Source organism: Octodon degus, unplaced genomic scaffold, assembly GCF_000260255.1.
Source record: "Octodon degus isolate 3935 unplaced genomic scaffold, OctDeg1.0 scaffold00018, whole genome shotgun sequence".
Classification (NCBI taxonomy): Eukaryota; Metazoa; Chordata; class Mammalia; order Rodentia; family Octodontidae; genus Octodon; species Octodon degus.
Window position 1 is genome coordinate 12746132 of NW_004524594.1, and position 15301 is coordinate 12761432.

The 15301-nt window shown below is 44.1% G+C and overlaps 1 protein-coding gene across 1 annotated transcript in view; it reads right to left on the reverse strand.

The window, feature by feature from the left end:
• Positions 1-1803: 1803 nt before the first annotated feature.
• Positions 1804-15301, reverse strand: part of Trim44 (tripartite motif containing 44) — a 142870-nt gene continuing 129372 nt past the window's right edge. Inside the window, exon 5 of the mRNA XM_012513772.2 lies at positions 1804-3689. Within this exon, the coding sequence (XP_012369226.1) occupies positions 3662-3689 (28 nt within the window). The 3' untranslated portion in view covers positions 1804-3661. The remainder of the gene's footprint in view (positions 3690-15301) is intronic.

Genomic DNA, 15301 nt, shown 5'->3' on the forward strand with positions numbered 1-15301 from the left:
TGTAAATCTCTCATGGTGTCAGACATCTTGGAGAAGGACTGGCGTGCCATTTCCTTCAAGGCTGTTAGCTTGCGTCAGTGCCTCAGGAGCTGACAAGCTCTGCCAGGGAGGAACTCTCCAAGCACACAGGCTCCAATTATCTGGTGGCACTTGTAATCAGGCTGGAAGCAACCTCTGCGGTGACATGCAAGATAATGAGGGGCTGCTCTGAGCTTCTCCTAGTTCTTAAACTGTGTCTGTGTACAGAGTAGCACATCACATTCATCATCTACATCTAAGTGCAGGGACACACCCCAGGCATCAGCAGGAGAGAAACGCATCACGACTTCGAGTTGACATGTCCCTCAGAATCCACAACGGGTGGCTATGTTTACTAAAATATGAACATTTCCTTTCTGTAGCAATGAAGCAGCAGATAATTAAAAATAAAGTCAGTGAGCTGAATGCCTTTCACTTTTACTATGCTGGAAGCGATTTGCCCTTAAGGCCAAGAAACACCTTCTTCCCAAGGGAGGGCACCAAGGCGGAGGGCTCCCCAGCTCCTGAGCAGCCATGTGCACTCAGAGCATCTGCCGGGGTGCAGGATGAAGGCAAGCTCCATGTCATTTCTGAGTCCAAGCAACAGCCATGAAATGTCTTTTTAAAGAGTTCAACAAATGGATGGTCTAACTGCAGCAGGTGAACCTGGAGCCTTTTCTCCCTTTGTTTCTAGCGCACCATCTTCTGGGTTGCCTTATAGAGCTGGGTTCAAACCTGCCTCCAGTATTTTCCTGTGTGTAGCTCCAGACAGACTCCTCCTCCCTGCACCTGTTTTTTCATCTATCAAATGGAGGCATGAGGCCTGGCCCGTAGCAGGCCTCAATACAGATTATCTCCCTCTCTGTGCTAGCAGAGCTTTGACTTCAAGTACTTCCTAGGACTGTCTCAGATTCACTCCTATCAAATCAAAGGACACAGCCCTTTCACCATGTGAAAGGCAGCCAGGACCTGCTGAGTACCAGGTCCATTCTGCACATACCCATCACCTCCATCCCTGATGATGGCCCCCAGGGTGGTGACCGCAAACCTTTTAGAGCTTTCAATGAGAAGAAACAGAGGGCTGTGGCACCCTTGCCCCAGGTTCACCAGCACTGCCCTCAGCGTGGCTACAAACCTTGCAGCCTCCAGTCTGTCAGGACAGGATCCTGGCACTCTCCTATTGACCCAGCAGGAGGGCAGCCTCATCAAGCTGGGGCTTCAGCTTAGGGGAAGCTGGTGCCACTGGAGGATGCATCCTGGTTCTCCATTGATAAATGCTGCCAGCAGGAACTGCAGAGCCTGGGCAGAAGCTGCTGTGCTGTGCTTAATGCTTCCCTGGTTAAAATTTTATCAGGTGCTCGAGACAGCAGGAGCCCATAAAGCAAATCTAGGTAAAAGCAAAAGTGCTTTCTTTGAGGATTACAGACACATGATAATTTATTGAGACAGGATCACACATATTTTTATATTTTTGTTTGCATCTGCTGCATAAATGCTTGGAGTTTTCCAAATACTGATTTAAAGGAGTAACATGTGATCAGGTTGGAAGTCCGTTGTTAGTACAAGGTTACCATTTGAAGATCTCATTACTGGGGAAAGACAGTACAAACTTCCAAATACAAGTATCTTCTGATATTTTAAATTCTTTGAGGAGTGGCTGCTGGCCTTCATCTAGGGTAGTTCTGCTGAGTATGGCTGGAGTATTGAACTCGTAGTACACTAAATTCTCCAGTCTTTGTAGACAGGCAGGTAAAGCACCAAAGGTGGCTTAGTCATTTGTGGGACACAGTTGGAGAAAGAAACATTTCTTCAACAGCTCAAACTCCTCTCAGTCCCAACCTTGCTGTACATATGGTGAGCAGGGGCAATCCTAACCTGGAAGTCTATGTGTTTGGTAACTTCCTGGCCTCAGAGGACTAGGTGACTTCAGAGCATGCAGAGTTGAATAATGGTATCAGCTGGATCCCACAGTAAGCTAGTGCTGTTTCTGCCTCACAACTACCTGCCCCAAAACTATCCTGCATACGTGCATTATCAGCTGGCCCGGACACTTAGTAAGAAGTACACAGACACGGGCAGGCAAGCAGGGAGGCAGGAAAAGAGGGATTCCCCTGGAACAGGGGCCTCGGTCCTGCCTCAGAAGAGCTGAAGTCTAGGCCTGCACAGCAGTAACCCCAGGGCTTCGTGCGTACAGTTCTGTTTGTGTCCTTCAGAAATGAACACAGAACTACTACCAAGCACAGAGCAGAGAGGAAACGCATATACTATCTGCAAACAAGAAGTGCCTTCCAAGACTCCCGCTCCAGCTCAACAGTTGATGTGGACGGATACTGTATTCTGTAATATAACTGGTTTTGTTTTATATAAAAAAAACTAGCCCCTAACTTCAAACAATTTGTTAAGAAAGCTGATTTTTAGTAAACTGCATGCTTTTGTACTTGCAATTTTGCATATCCCTAGGATATCACTGCCTCCTTGGGGGTAAAAAGCTTAGTTGTAAGGAACTGTGGTTTGGGAGTGGAGAAAATCCTGGAGACCAAGCTCCGGGGTGTGTCTGCTCACGCTACTTAAGAAGAGTGAGGGTGTGCGGGATGATCTGAAGGTCTGTGGGCGAGGAATGTCACAGGAAGGAGGACACCAGCTGGAGTGAAGGGCGGGGCTATCAGCCTGGGAAGGAAGCTAAATTCACCAAGCCAAAGAGGCAAGAATTCTCCCACACTGAATATAAGCTCTATCAGGCTGACCTGGGATTGAGACTGGCAAAATCTACAGTGAAAATTCTCATTTGGCAGTATACATTCCAGGCTTTCCTGTTATGACAAGCCCACAAAACCTGAAGAGTTCACCCAAATAATTAAAGTTTTGTCAGGTCCTTCAGTAACTACTTCGAAGCTCAGGCTATTTGAATTCAGAAATACTGATTTCAACTTTTAATCAGATTCTTTGGTCCACTTCTTCTTCTCCACCAAGGTCATTTCCTTTCCACCTCTTCAATCACTTTTTCATTTCCACAGCACTGAATTATGAATCTGAAGTCGTGGATCACTTCAAATACTAAAAATATCTATCATTCCAGCTTTTAACTCTTTCTCCAACCCCTATTCAAGTCATCCCTGCCCTGTGGCTCCCACCCTACCCCACCCCCAGACAGGCTAGGAGAGACCACGGATGCAGCCCCGCCCTGACTCTGCCCTCCCCTGTTCCATGCTTCAGTAGGAATGAGGCAGGGTTCTGTTTGCATTTGGCAAAAACGCTGACTTCCCTTTCAGTTTTTTCCCGTTTTTCCAGATGAAGTCATAGTGTTGACTTTTGTAATGTTACAGGGACTTTCCTGAGTCATAAGTTCAAAGCAGCCATGGGGGTTGGGGGGTGGTACCTGAAGGACCTTCTTACTTGCTCCCAACTGATCAAAAATGCTCTTTCCTTGACCTACCACAACAATCAATGAGGAGCACATACTCGGGAAGCACATGACTGGCTGTCTCTTGGAGAGTGTGTACCTGCTGTGGACCTGGGGACATATCTGAGGAAGGACAGTGGTTGCTGGGCAGCTTTCACAAAACTCCAAAGCTGCCACAGACACACACACAGGGTTACAGACACACAGGAGAAGGGGTGGTTTTCCACTGGGGATGCCAAGCCTTCATGTGTCCTCTTCTTCACTGGCACCACTGGAAAGCAAAAGGAGAAGCAGGTGAGTTAAGACATCATGGCAAGGGGGCAGTGTAGCCTGGGGCTTGAGGCACGGGCTTTGCATTCAGACACACTTGGATTCAAGCCCTAGTTACTGCAGCTGAGCAGTGGGCAAGCGAATGAAGTTCATCTGAGCTCTGATTTCTGTATCTGACTACAGAGAAAATGAAAACCAAGGTTTTTTTTACTGGAGTTACTGGAGAATTAAGTAAGAGGATATATTCAGTAAAATTCAGTGCCCAGTACACAGTAAATGAATAGCTATTTAAAGGAATAGGTGACAATCAACAATTTTTACTTAACTAACAAATTATTGATTTAAATCATGAGTTTAGTTTCCTCTAAGCCTTAAGCCATCTTGCAAGGAGAGCAAAACAAGAAGCCTTCAGTGGCATTTCCACTGGAATAAAAGCCAGGGTTCCAACTCATGCTACGAGGCCAGTCCCTATGTTTACATGTGATCTCTTCAGAGAAGGTCCTCTGCCTAAGTAGGACCACCTGGTTATGCTCTGTCTTCTTTCAGAGCACTCAGCACAGTCTAAACCTCATGTTCCATATATCCCCCCTGTACCCTAACTAGAGCAGGGAAGAACAACATTATTTTATCAAAGTCTACATAGCTAGCAGTAGTACTATGCTGGGCATACAGAATTACTCAATAAATGGTTGTTTTTAAAAAGGGAATGAAATAATATCAGAAAGAAGGGGAGGGAGGACTACACGGAACTGGAAGGAATGGCCAGTCATTACTTCCCTAACCAGAGTATTCCAGATGGCATGATGTTTTAGTGGCCAAAAAATATGAGCTGCACAATCCCAGAGGCATGGTTAAGACCTCAGCTGCTCAGAATGCATGTCTGGCCTGGGCACTGGGGGAGAACACTGTCCATACAGTAATAAGGGCGAAGAGAAGGCCAGCCCAGAGACGACAGGTAAGCACACTCAGAAGGCAACCATCCCTAGACTGGCTTTATCTACTACTACAGAGAGCACTGTCTAAAATACTGAAAACAGACAGCGTGACCTGGTGCTTACTATGAGCCAAGGGCTAAGTTTTTCACCCATTCTTTCTATTACATTTCATACAAATCCTAAGATGTTATAACTACTGTCATCCCACATTCCAGGGGAAAAAAGTGAAATTTTGGAACATGAAAAATCTTAGGGTAAGGTGTGTGTCCTTAAAACTCAAGATTTAGTACTGGCTGGAGAAAACCTAAAGTAGTCACGCTGGGGCCGGAAGGTCTGTGGCATGTCAGTGCCCAGCTATGACCTAGAAACTTCTCATCTCACAAAGGATTATCTACATCTACATAAAATCTGCACTGCTTCACATCCATCTGGGAAAATCCTTAAGGAAGATACCTAGGCAAGAGATGCTGAGTACTTCTGTGCAGGGTGAAAACACCTAAGACACAGGGCCTACGATACAGGTAAATGTAACTCTGGAAGCAAGAGAAACCAACTCAGTCCATGTCATCATCCAGAACTTTGCCCTCGCTCCTCTCTCTTTTCCTACTGGCTTTCCAATCATGAGATGGATGGTACGTGTAGGAAGGGCTGGCCAGTGGACCGTCACCAGAGCACTTTTTGGTGGCATCTGTCCCAAAAGGGACAAAGGGTCTTTTATGAAAGCTTCTCGCAGAATCAAGGCAATGTTGGAGTCAGCACTATGTTCGCCCCTTGGTGTTAGCTCCAAAGCAAGCTCTTACTGTTTGCCGGTCAGTCTTACTCTGAATGTGAGAAGGGAAGTATGTGACTGTGCCCTTTCCTCGGCTGCAGTTCGTGTTTTAGCATTCTTAACTTCAGACACATATTTTAGAGGGTTCACAAGCCTACTGAAATCAGTTTGCTCTGTGTGTTCTGTTGTCTGAGAAAGGCCATAATTTTCATCATAGTCAGAAAGAGGTCAACAATTCTCACCCCCAATTGAGAGTAACAAATTCTAAACACATTCTTTTTCAGTTGCTAGGTTTTTTACCATGAATCTTGAGACTGGCTTGGGGAAAAGGTCAGAAGTCTTGACTGATGAAATGTTTTCTCCTCTCTCTAACAGAGACCTGCTTCTGGGCCTGAGACACAGTTTTCTCTCCCAGTTCACACCAGGAGCTCTGGGGACGCTGGCATGGCATTCACGGATTCCTTCAACTGTTAAATAGTTACTGTCCTACTGATTGTTCAGCACCACACTAGCGATGCAGCACGAGGAAGATGTGCAGGAGACAGAACAGGGACCAAGGGAGGAACAAGGAAAACATTTCCTTCAGAACAGCACTTTCAGACACAGCGTCTTATTTTCTTAGCTGATAACCCATTTTTCACAATAATGAAGAAAAAGAACCCTGAGTGGATCTCTAAGAGCCTTTTCCTAGCTCCATGTGGACCGTCCTGGAGGGTTACCACAAGTACTACCAGTGCAAGGTATCTGCCCTCTCCTCCAGCGGACACACCAGTTAGCTTATGTACTGAAGATTTTATCTGAAATGGTCCATGACTGCCTGCAGTCCCCAAATAAAGTAGCACACAGTCTTCCTCCTCAGTGCTCACCCTCCTCTTCGACCAGACACAAACTGCAGAGGGATTCAGACATTATTTTCTTTTACTGTCTATTTGTTTGTTTTTAATTAGGGTGTGAAGTGAACAGCCTGTTCTACAGAAGCACACAGGAAGAGCATCCACAGCTTTGGAGGCACCAAGTGAACTAGGTTCACATCCTTAAGTGAATCAGTAACCTGCCAATCTCAGTTTCCTCAGTGTAGAACTACCTCCCCGCGCTATGAAACTATACACATTCTGCTCAATACCAACAGTCTTTAAAATGTTGATCCTTCTCCTTCTTATCCTGAATCAAAACCTGTCTCTTAACTTTCCTCAGTTCTCCTTGCTCTGGCATCTGACACTTTACATTCCCGAACAAGTACACTGCTGCTCCTAAATTCCCTTCTGATATCTGGGAGGAAACAACAGCCTGCTTTGATTGCTGGAAGAGCTTTTTTTTTTTTTTTTTTGTAAGCCAACTAATGAAATGTAGGTGTTAGCCTGAGTTCTGTGGCCCTTGCCCCGCTATGCGGCAGGCACTGCTCCAGCAAATACATCCCTTGCCAAATGCTGATGGGGGCAGATACCTAGAAAAGCTCAGTTACCTGGCCTCTGTTGAGTCAATGATTGATCTAGTTTGAGGGAGCTATTACATGAGCAAGTAGTGGTCTTAAAGGTGCACCACTTATATTTTGTGGCACATAATAAATTTTCATAAGCATCGGAGCAGAGTAACATGAAGGAAACATAGGTACAGATTCTTAACTCCTATACACAGTATACTCTTGTAAGACTCACGTTCTCAAGAAAGAAGCCTTTAGACTATAGGTTGTTTTAAGCTACTCCTTCATTCCTAATGTTCATAATCACCTGACATCCTCTTCAGAAAAAAAAAAAAAAAAGCTTACCTCTCATCTCCTGAATCTTACATGCAACAATTCTATTTTTATTTTATCGTATTTTAATGTACTTAGTACAGGATCTACAGGGTCTCACTATGTAGATCAGAGTCGTAGTGATCCTGTTTTCAGCTCCCAAGCTCTGGGATTACAGGCATGCACCACCACTCCAGTCTCATTCACAGTCTCAGGGTGCCCTGAGGTGGGGCCAGCACAGGCTTGTGGTGACAGGGATGGAACCCCATCCGTGCACTCTGCCTAAGCAGGCACTTTAGTCCGCTGAGCTATCTGGCTGGCCCATATGCAACAATTTTAGAAGGCCTCGCTGCTAGGCGTCCTGAGAGCAGGGGGAGATGGTGAAGGAGACAACTCCTTATTCCAGCCCGGCTGTGCCCTCTTGACAAGATAGGGCACTTCGTCTTTTCCGAAGGGCGATAGCTGTCGTGAGATGGCATATTACCATGTTTATTTGAACTGAAAAAAGGAAATCAGGCTTGATGTGACAAAGCACAAGCCTGACTTGGCTGGATGGTTTGGCCAGAAGAACGGGCTTTGCCAATGAGCTTATGCAGTGAATTGTACCTGTGAATCTACAGTGCCAAAGTTCTGACAGAAGTGTATATAAAAGCTCATATGTTAGCTAGACAATATGTCAGCAGTCATATTCTTTTCAGCCACTTAAACTTGATATATTTTCCGGAAATGACTTAAAAACATGCTAGAAGGTACATACTTTTTTCTAATCTTTTAGGGGACATAAAATCAAAATATTTACATAAAGTAACTGGAAGTGATTAAATTCTGACTGGGAGGGTGGCATGAAACTGAACCCTTCCCCGGCTGGGTCTAGGTGTTAGGGTAACAGAATGGGATTAAGTGTGCAGAGAACCATGTCCTTGCAGCAAGAGTTGACCAAGGCATACTACAAACCCCAGTCACAGCCACGGAACAGCACTAATAAAGTGATTCAGATGGAGAAGAATTTCACTCCCTGACCATTTTTTTGTTATTGTGTGTTATGGTTTAAATTTAGAATGTCCTCCCAAAGTTTCATGTCTCAGAGAAGGGACTTTTGGATGATGACCAGATCGTGGGGTGTTATATCATCAGAAGGTTAATCCACTTATGAGTTCACAGCTCTGTGTACTGTTTGAAGTCAGGGCCTCATTGGAGGAGGCAGGTCAGCGGTGGGCATGACCTGAAAGAGTGCATCTCCTTGCCTGTGTTACAGTTTGTGTCTAGTTAACCCCCTCAAGCCTCATGCAATCATAGAGTAGACTTCTAGAGTTTGTGCTTAGTTTGTGATCCAATGCTGGGATTATGGGTGTGAGTGCTACACTGCCCTGGCACAGATAGCCTGGACACAGTACAAGACAGGGAAAGAGCCTGCTCTCGGCCTCTGCCTCTGCTCCACTGCTACTCTTCCCTTTTGCTCTTGTTTTCCACTGCCATGAAATGCTGCCCTCTTCCATGTGCCATTCTGCCTTGGAGCTAGCCGATTATGGATTGAAACCTCCACTAACTGTGAGCTAAATACACCTTTCCTTCCTTCGTTCTGGGTGGTGGGTATTTTGTCCCAGCAATGAGTGAAAAGCAACTGAGCCAGCCTGGCTCAGTCACTGTCTCTCTGCTTGGTGGCCACCATGACACAAGCACTTTTCCCTCCACCGTGGCCCTCTGCTCTCCTGTCTCAATCTTGAGGCTAGTCAGCTCAGGACCAAAAGCATGATCTAAAGTAAACCCTTCCTCTTTTAAGGTGTGGCCATTAGAAATTTTGTTCTAGAGATGGGCAAGTGCCAATACTGCGCCAATAGCAGCTCAACTTTTCAGCTTCTGTCCCCCAGGCTACAGAGCTCCAAGAGGAAGTTAATAAATGAAGTGGCGGGCATTCTGAAGGCACGAGTCTAACAGTTTCTTTTCCTAAGTAGATAATACAACCTAATTTGATTTGGCATCACCCATGTCTGCTGAGTTCTTGGCTATTAATTAATTATTGCTGTAACTGGATTACTCAGCTCAGGAGGATGAAAAAATTAAGAGGTATTGACGAAGGAGAAAGGCTTGATTCAGTTAAGATTCAAAAAGAGATTTCACATTCTCCAAAAATTAAGCCACTCCAGGATTTTACAAGGAGCTAACTGTCAAGTTTTGTACTTCCAGTATTTGCAAAAGCAGAACCTAGCTCCAGGAAGCGTATGACTGTCTGCGCTGAGGCGGACCACATACTCAGACCCCGGGCCTTCCTCCAGTGGACACGCTCACATGTCCCAACATGTGAGCTCAAAGTGGATACTATGTAATACTACGGAACATATCAGAATTGGTGAGGAGAACTCTGGAACTAGTCAGAGATGGGCAAAATAAAGTGAAATGCCCTTGACTTAGCTTGAGTTAACTGAGATAAACATAGGACAAGTGCTCTTCTTCTCCCTCTGCATATCACTCTGAGCCCCAGTTTTTATTATGTTTATTTTTTATGTATCTGGTATAGGGTTTCACTGTGCAGCTTAGACTAATAGTGATACTCCTGTTTCAGCCTCCAGCATGGCATGCAGTACCAGGGATTAAACGTGGGCCCTTGTGCTTGCCCAGGCAGGCACTTAGACCATCAAGCTATCTCCACCCCTGACCCAGTTTCTTCATCTGGGCAACAGGATGTCTTGCCCTAAGAGCAAAATCTAGGAAAACCTCAAATCAGACAAAAACTAAGCTCCTTTCCGAACTTAAAGTTAAATACATGTTAAACTAAATACACATTTGTTGAATTAAATACAGCTCATTTATAGTGTCTTCCTTCTTTGCCCTTCTTTATTTCTTCTCTATCACATCTCAGCTGAAGCCTAGTTTAAGTGTTCTTACCTATTCTTCTGGCTAAACCCAAACATTTAGGTAAATGGTAAAAGGTAAAAGATTTATATGCTCTGAAGAGAAACCAGAGTATACATTTAGGTAAATGGTACTGTTTGATCAGTCCCTAGTTCAAACGTAAGAGTAAGCTATGGTATGAATGAACAAAGGCTCCACAATGCCTCCATTACTTGTTTCTTAGAGAATCTGACTCAGCTTCAGCCTCACTGCATCTTTCTTCTCTTCTTTCTGGACAGCACTTGACTATATCCTATGAGCTTCTTCTCCTACAATAATTGTCCTTATTCACTGAGGGCTTATTTAATGTTCCATGAACTGTGGTACACATAATCTTATGGAACCCTGATTAACAGCATCTGGTATTAATGATCTCCAATCTACAAATGAGAAATGTGAGGCCCAGAATTCTACACGATTTGCTGAAGGTCTACAGCATGTAAACAGCAGATCTAGGTTAAAAAGTCAAGACTTTTGAATCTCAGAAATGAATCGGAGGGCTGGCCAGATAGCTCAGTGGATTAAAGCACCTGCTTAGGCAGATGCAGGGACCGGGGTTCAATTCCCGGCATGCCGTGCCTGCCCCATCCCCAGGGCATGCTGAGACATTGACCAAGACTGGATGTAGTGGCACACACCTATAATCCCAGCACTTGGGAGGCTGAAAACAGGAGGCTCACTGTGAGTCTGATCTGTGTGGTGAGACCCTCTAGACCCTGTACTAAATACATAATAAATAAATAAATAAATTTTAAAAAAGAAATGAATTGGACTTTTGTAAGAGATGAAACTCTCATCTTCTGACTCTGGTACCCCAGCAAGTTAGGAATAGCCATTTAAGACATCTGAGGTTGAATTTTTCACCTGAGTAAAATGATTTCACCTGAAAAATCCACCAATAAGGAGTTTTAGGGAGATGGAAGATATATGTAAGTGGTCTTTTTAAGATTTAAAAAAAGGAAAAAAAAAAAAAAAAGGAAGGCCAGGAAAGGATTACTATAGAAGGACACACAGTCCCGAGTTTGTCTCTCAGCCTTAATAGCTGGCTCTGCCTTTGGAGACTGATTTAGGGGGCTTTGCGAGGGGCTTATCTGCAGTGTGGCCCCTGATCACAGTGCCAAGTGTGACTCCATGAACCTTGCAGCCTACTGATCTTTCTACAGACAGCCACCCTTCTTTCCCGCAGCATGGCAGTGTGGGTGGCGGCTTGCTGCTGTGGAAGATGAAGGCCATGCAATGTCCTGCCACAGGGCAGCTCCTGAACCAAAGTAACAGGCCAGCAGGCGCCTTGGCCCGTCGGGGTCCCACCTGCTCTCAGAACTTTCTCTGCTGCTGCTGGATTTAGAACACAGTTCATTTCTAACCTCCTTCTCTTTTTAGATTCAAACAGTAGCATTTTCCTTTTTGCTGCTTTTTATATTTTATAGCTTCTAGAAAAAGAAAAAAAAAACATTCCACAGCTTTATCTGCCAGGGATAATACCATTACCACACTGAAATATACATGAAAATATTTCTCTTTCATGTATAAAATTGGCTCATACTTCACAGGCTTGTTTCTTTTTAAATTGTATTTTAATATGATTTTATTTCATTTTGCAGTATTGGGGATTGAACCTAGGCCCTTCACACTGAGCTACATTCCCAGAACTTTTTAATTTTTGAGACATAGGTTCCAAGTTGCTCTAGCTGGGCTTGAAATTGTGATCTTCATTCCTCAGCTTCCCAGAATGATGGGATCACAGCCCTGCACCACCATGCCCAGATATAGGCTTGTTTCCAACTTGCTTTTTTCATTTAATTATTAATCATGAGTACTTTCCTTTCTCAAAAAACATATTTCTCCAAAATTAGGATTCATGATTTACTTCCATCAGATTCAGCCTATCTAAAACTGGGCACTTAAATTCTTTTTAATTTATATCTCTTATACACATCATTTTGGATGAATCATCCTGAATTCTCTACAAGGAAAAATTCTACAAGAAAAAGTCTCAGGTCAAAAGGCATGCTTTTATTTATTTATTTAAAATAGACTTTAGTTTTTAGAACAATTTTAGATTTAGAGGAAAAATTGTAAGAATAGTAGTGGGTTCTCATCTCCACTTTCCTGTTGCCAACAGGCAATTACGTAGATTTCCTTAGTTTTTCCCTTATGTCCTTTTCTGTTCCAGGATAGCATACTTAGTTATTAGGACTCCTTAGGCTTGTCATGACTGTAACAGTTTTCAGACCTTTCTCGTATGACTATTTTGAGGGGACAGCATTAGGTATTTGTAAAAAGTCCTTCAACTTGGATCTGACTGGTGTTTTTCTCATGATTAGGTCATGTGATGGGCTGTGGGAAGAAAAATATCCAGGTAAAGTGTAGTTATTACAGGACACCAAGGGTGCCAGTTGACCATAATCTCACTACTGAAGCTGACCTGGCCCGCTTGGCTGAGGTAGACAGTGGCAGGGTTTCCTAAGGTTGTTACTCTTTCCTGCCCTTCCCACAGTAGTCCTTGGAAGGAAGGTACTGCGATCAGCTCACACTCAAGTCAGGAGCCATGCTTCCTGTTCTTGAGGGTGAAGTATCTACAGAAATTATTTGAAACACTTGAACAGATTTGGCCTTTTTTCATTTATTTATTTATTCAATTATTTACATCACTATGCACTACATGTATTTCTACCTTGGATTATAATCTAAAATGCTCAGTTGGTTAAATAATTCTGCTGTGGCCTTACAGAGCTCCTTCGGTTGGCTGCTGTGCTCCCTTTTTGTTTACTTGCTGCCTTTATGGCACCACGAGATGCTCCCGACTCAGCTCATGTATTTCCTGGCCCAGTCTTAGAATCAGGTATTTCTCCAAGGAGCAAAGGGCATATGCTTTTAAAAGTATTCAACACATTACTGTTTATATGCTGTGCAGTACTCGTTCTCTACATCCTTGCCGAAATAGAGCAATTTTAAAGTGTCCATGGGAAGCTGACCTGGCATGTGCACCCATGTGTGTGTACATAGGTGGTATGTCTGGGTTTGTGGCTTCCTGTTAAACTTCAAGAGGAAAATGCCCTGGCTGCATCAAGCTTTTCCTTCCTCCCACCTACTGGCCTTACCAGTCTTCCTTTCACATCACTCATGGTTCCTGTGGTGATGGTTAAAGGAACTTCTCCATACCCTCCTACAAGGGCCCAGGCAATGAATGCCAGGGGAAGGGGAATCAAAAATGGAAAACAGCCCAAAGGAATATCAGGGACTTTTCCCGATTCCTGTACCTTCAGGGAATCACTGGGACAGTTTCCTCATCTTCTATCTGCATGTGAATGATGTCAACCAAATCTCTTTCAAGCAATTTCCTTTTAAAGAAATCTTAAATATAAGATTTAATAAAATTCTGGCCTTTAAATTTCCTGTTGTCTCAGCTGCTATATTTTACAAGTTAACAAAGAGAGAGGGAGAAAGGATCAGTAGGTAAATACACTGTTCTGTAATCCATATGAATAGCAGGTTGGCTTGCACATGTGCGTGCTCTGAGCTCTGAGTCTCTTCATGACCCTGAGACAAAGTACAAAGACTGCAGAAGACTGGTAGCTGTAGCATACCAACCCTGAAAGACTCAGTGCCACTTCTCATATGCCCACAGGTTCTGAATATAGTTTTGGGAGTTAGAAACACCAGGATACAAACCACAGTTCTGCCACTTATTAGTGGTGGGACTGTGAGTTCTGTGTTTTTACATGAAACATGAGGACAACTTAGTAACTATCTGGATAAGATTCTAAAAGAATAAGGAAGGGTCGGCCAGACAGCTCAGTGGACTAAAGCACCTGCTTAGGCGGAGTGCAGCGGCCAGCGTTTGATCCCTGTGTGGTGTGGTGTGCTGTTCTGGCCCTGCCCCCAGGACGTGCTGAGATGGTGATTGAGACTGGGCATGGTGTTGTGTGCCTGCAATCCCAGCACCTGGGAGGCTGAACACAGGTGGATCACTACCAGTCCAATCTACATAGTAAGACCCTGTAGATCCTGTACTAAATTAAAAAAAAAAAAAAAAGATTCTAAGAGGGTAAAATAAGATTTATGTAGAGAGTTTGGCACTCTATTTATATAAAGACACTTCGGCACCTACTAAATGTGTCCAATACATTGTGGTGTTATTTAGTAACATCACATGAAGAAAACAAGGCCAAGAGAGGCTACTAATCCTTGTGAATTGATAGCAGAGTGAGATTCCCTGGAAGTTAGTTCCTGGCTCTTGAATATGCCACCCTACAGCCCCCATTTTCTCTAGGACTGGTGTTTATGGGGGGACGCAGAGGAGAGAAAGTGAGGAGGAGGGGGAGATGACTCAAAATTGTGGCCACATATACATTATGCCATGCTTGTCATCTGAAGAGGGTCAAGGCTTTTTCTCAAGCCTGTTCTCTTAGTGCCTGATAAAAGATCATTTGTTCATAAGACTATAACAGATCTCACATACTGAATGCTTTCTGTGTGATGAGTACTGTGCCCAAAACCTTACAAGCACTATCTTCCATCTTGGTGAGTCCAAAAGCAAGTCCTACTGACTCCCCATCTGTCCATTCCTCCTCCCCACCTCCAACACCATCTGTTGGAACTACTGTGGCTGCCTCCTGACGACTCTTTATACTTCCTGTAATTCACTACTGCTTATTTCAAACTGCACAAGGAGTGCTATCTCTTAAAATGTGTAACACATTTTGGCACTGCTCCTCTTAAATTCTCCAGTGGCTCCCTATAACCCCTAGAACTAAGCTTTCCCGTAAATTCCCGCATGCTTTGGCCCTGTCCACCCCTCCGACCTGGATTCGTGTTGCCTTCCGGCACCACCGTCTCTTCCTGTTCCTCAAATAAACTGCGTTGGCTCCTGCCTCCAGGCTTCTGCATTTGTGTTCTGTCTCCAAAGCCCTTCTCCTCACATCTTGGAATGACTGACTTCTTAACATTCTGGTCTTGGCTCCAATGTCATCCTCTCAGAAGCTGTCCCTGACCAAGGAATCCAGAACAGTCACCATATCCCTGTATTGTTATATGCCGTATGGTCGTCACTCTGCCAATCACTATCTAAAATTATTCACTGTGTTCCCTGCTACATCTCTACTAGCTGGTAATATGGTTGGTACTGGTAAAACCAAATGAAGAAATGGTCAAAGCAAAGCCATAAATCGTCAGTGTCCTTACCAACTTTCCCAGGCTAACTGTGAGCCACTTGCATCCTGGAGATACTGCCCTGGAATCTCATAAACAGTTTACCAATAAGTGAACCAAGATTCTGTTGTTTTTGT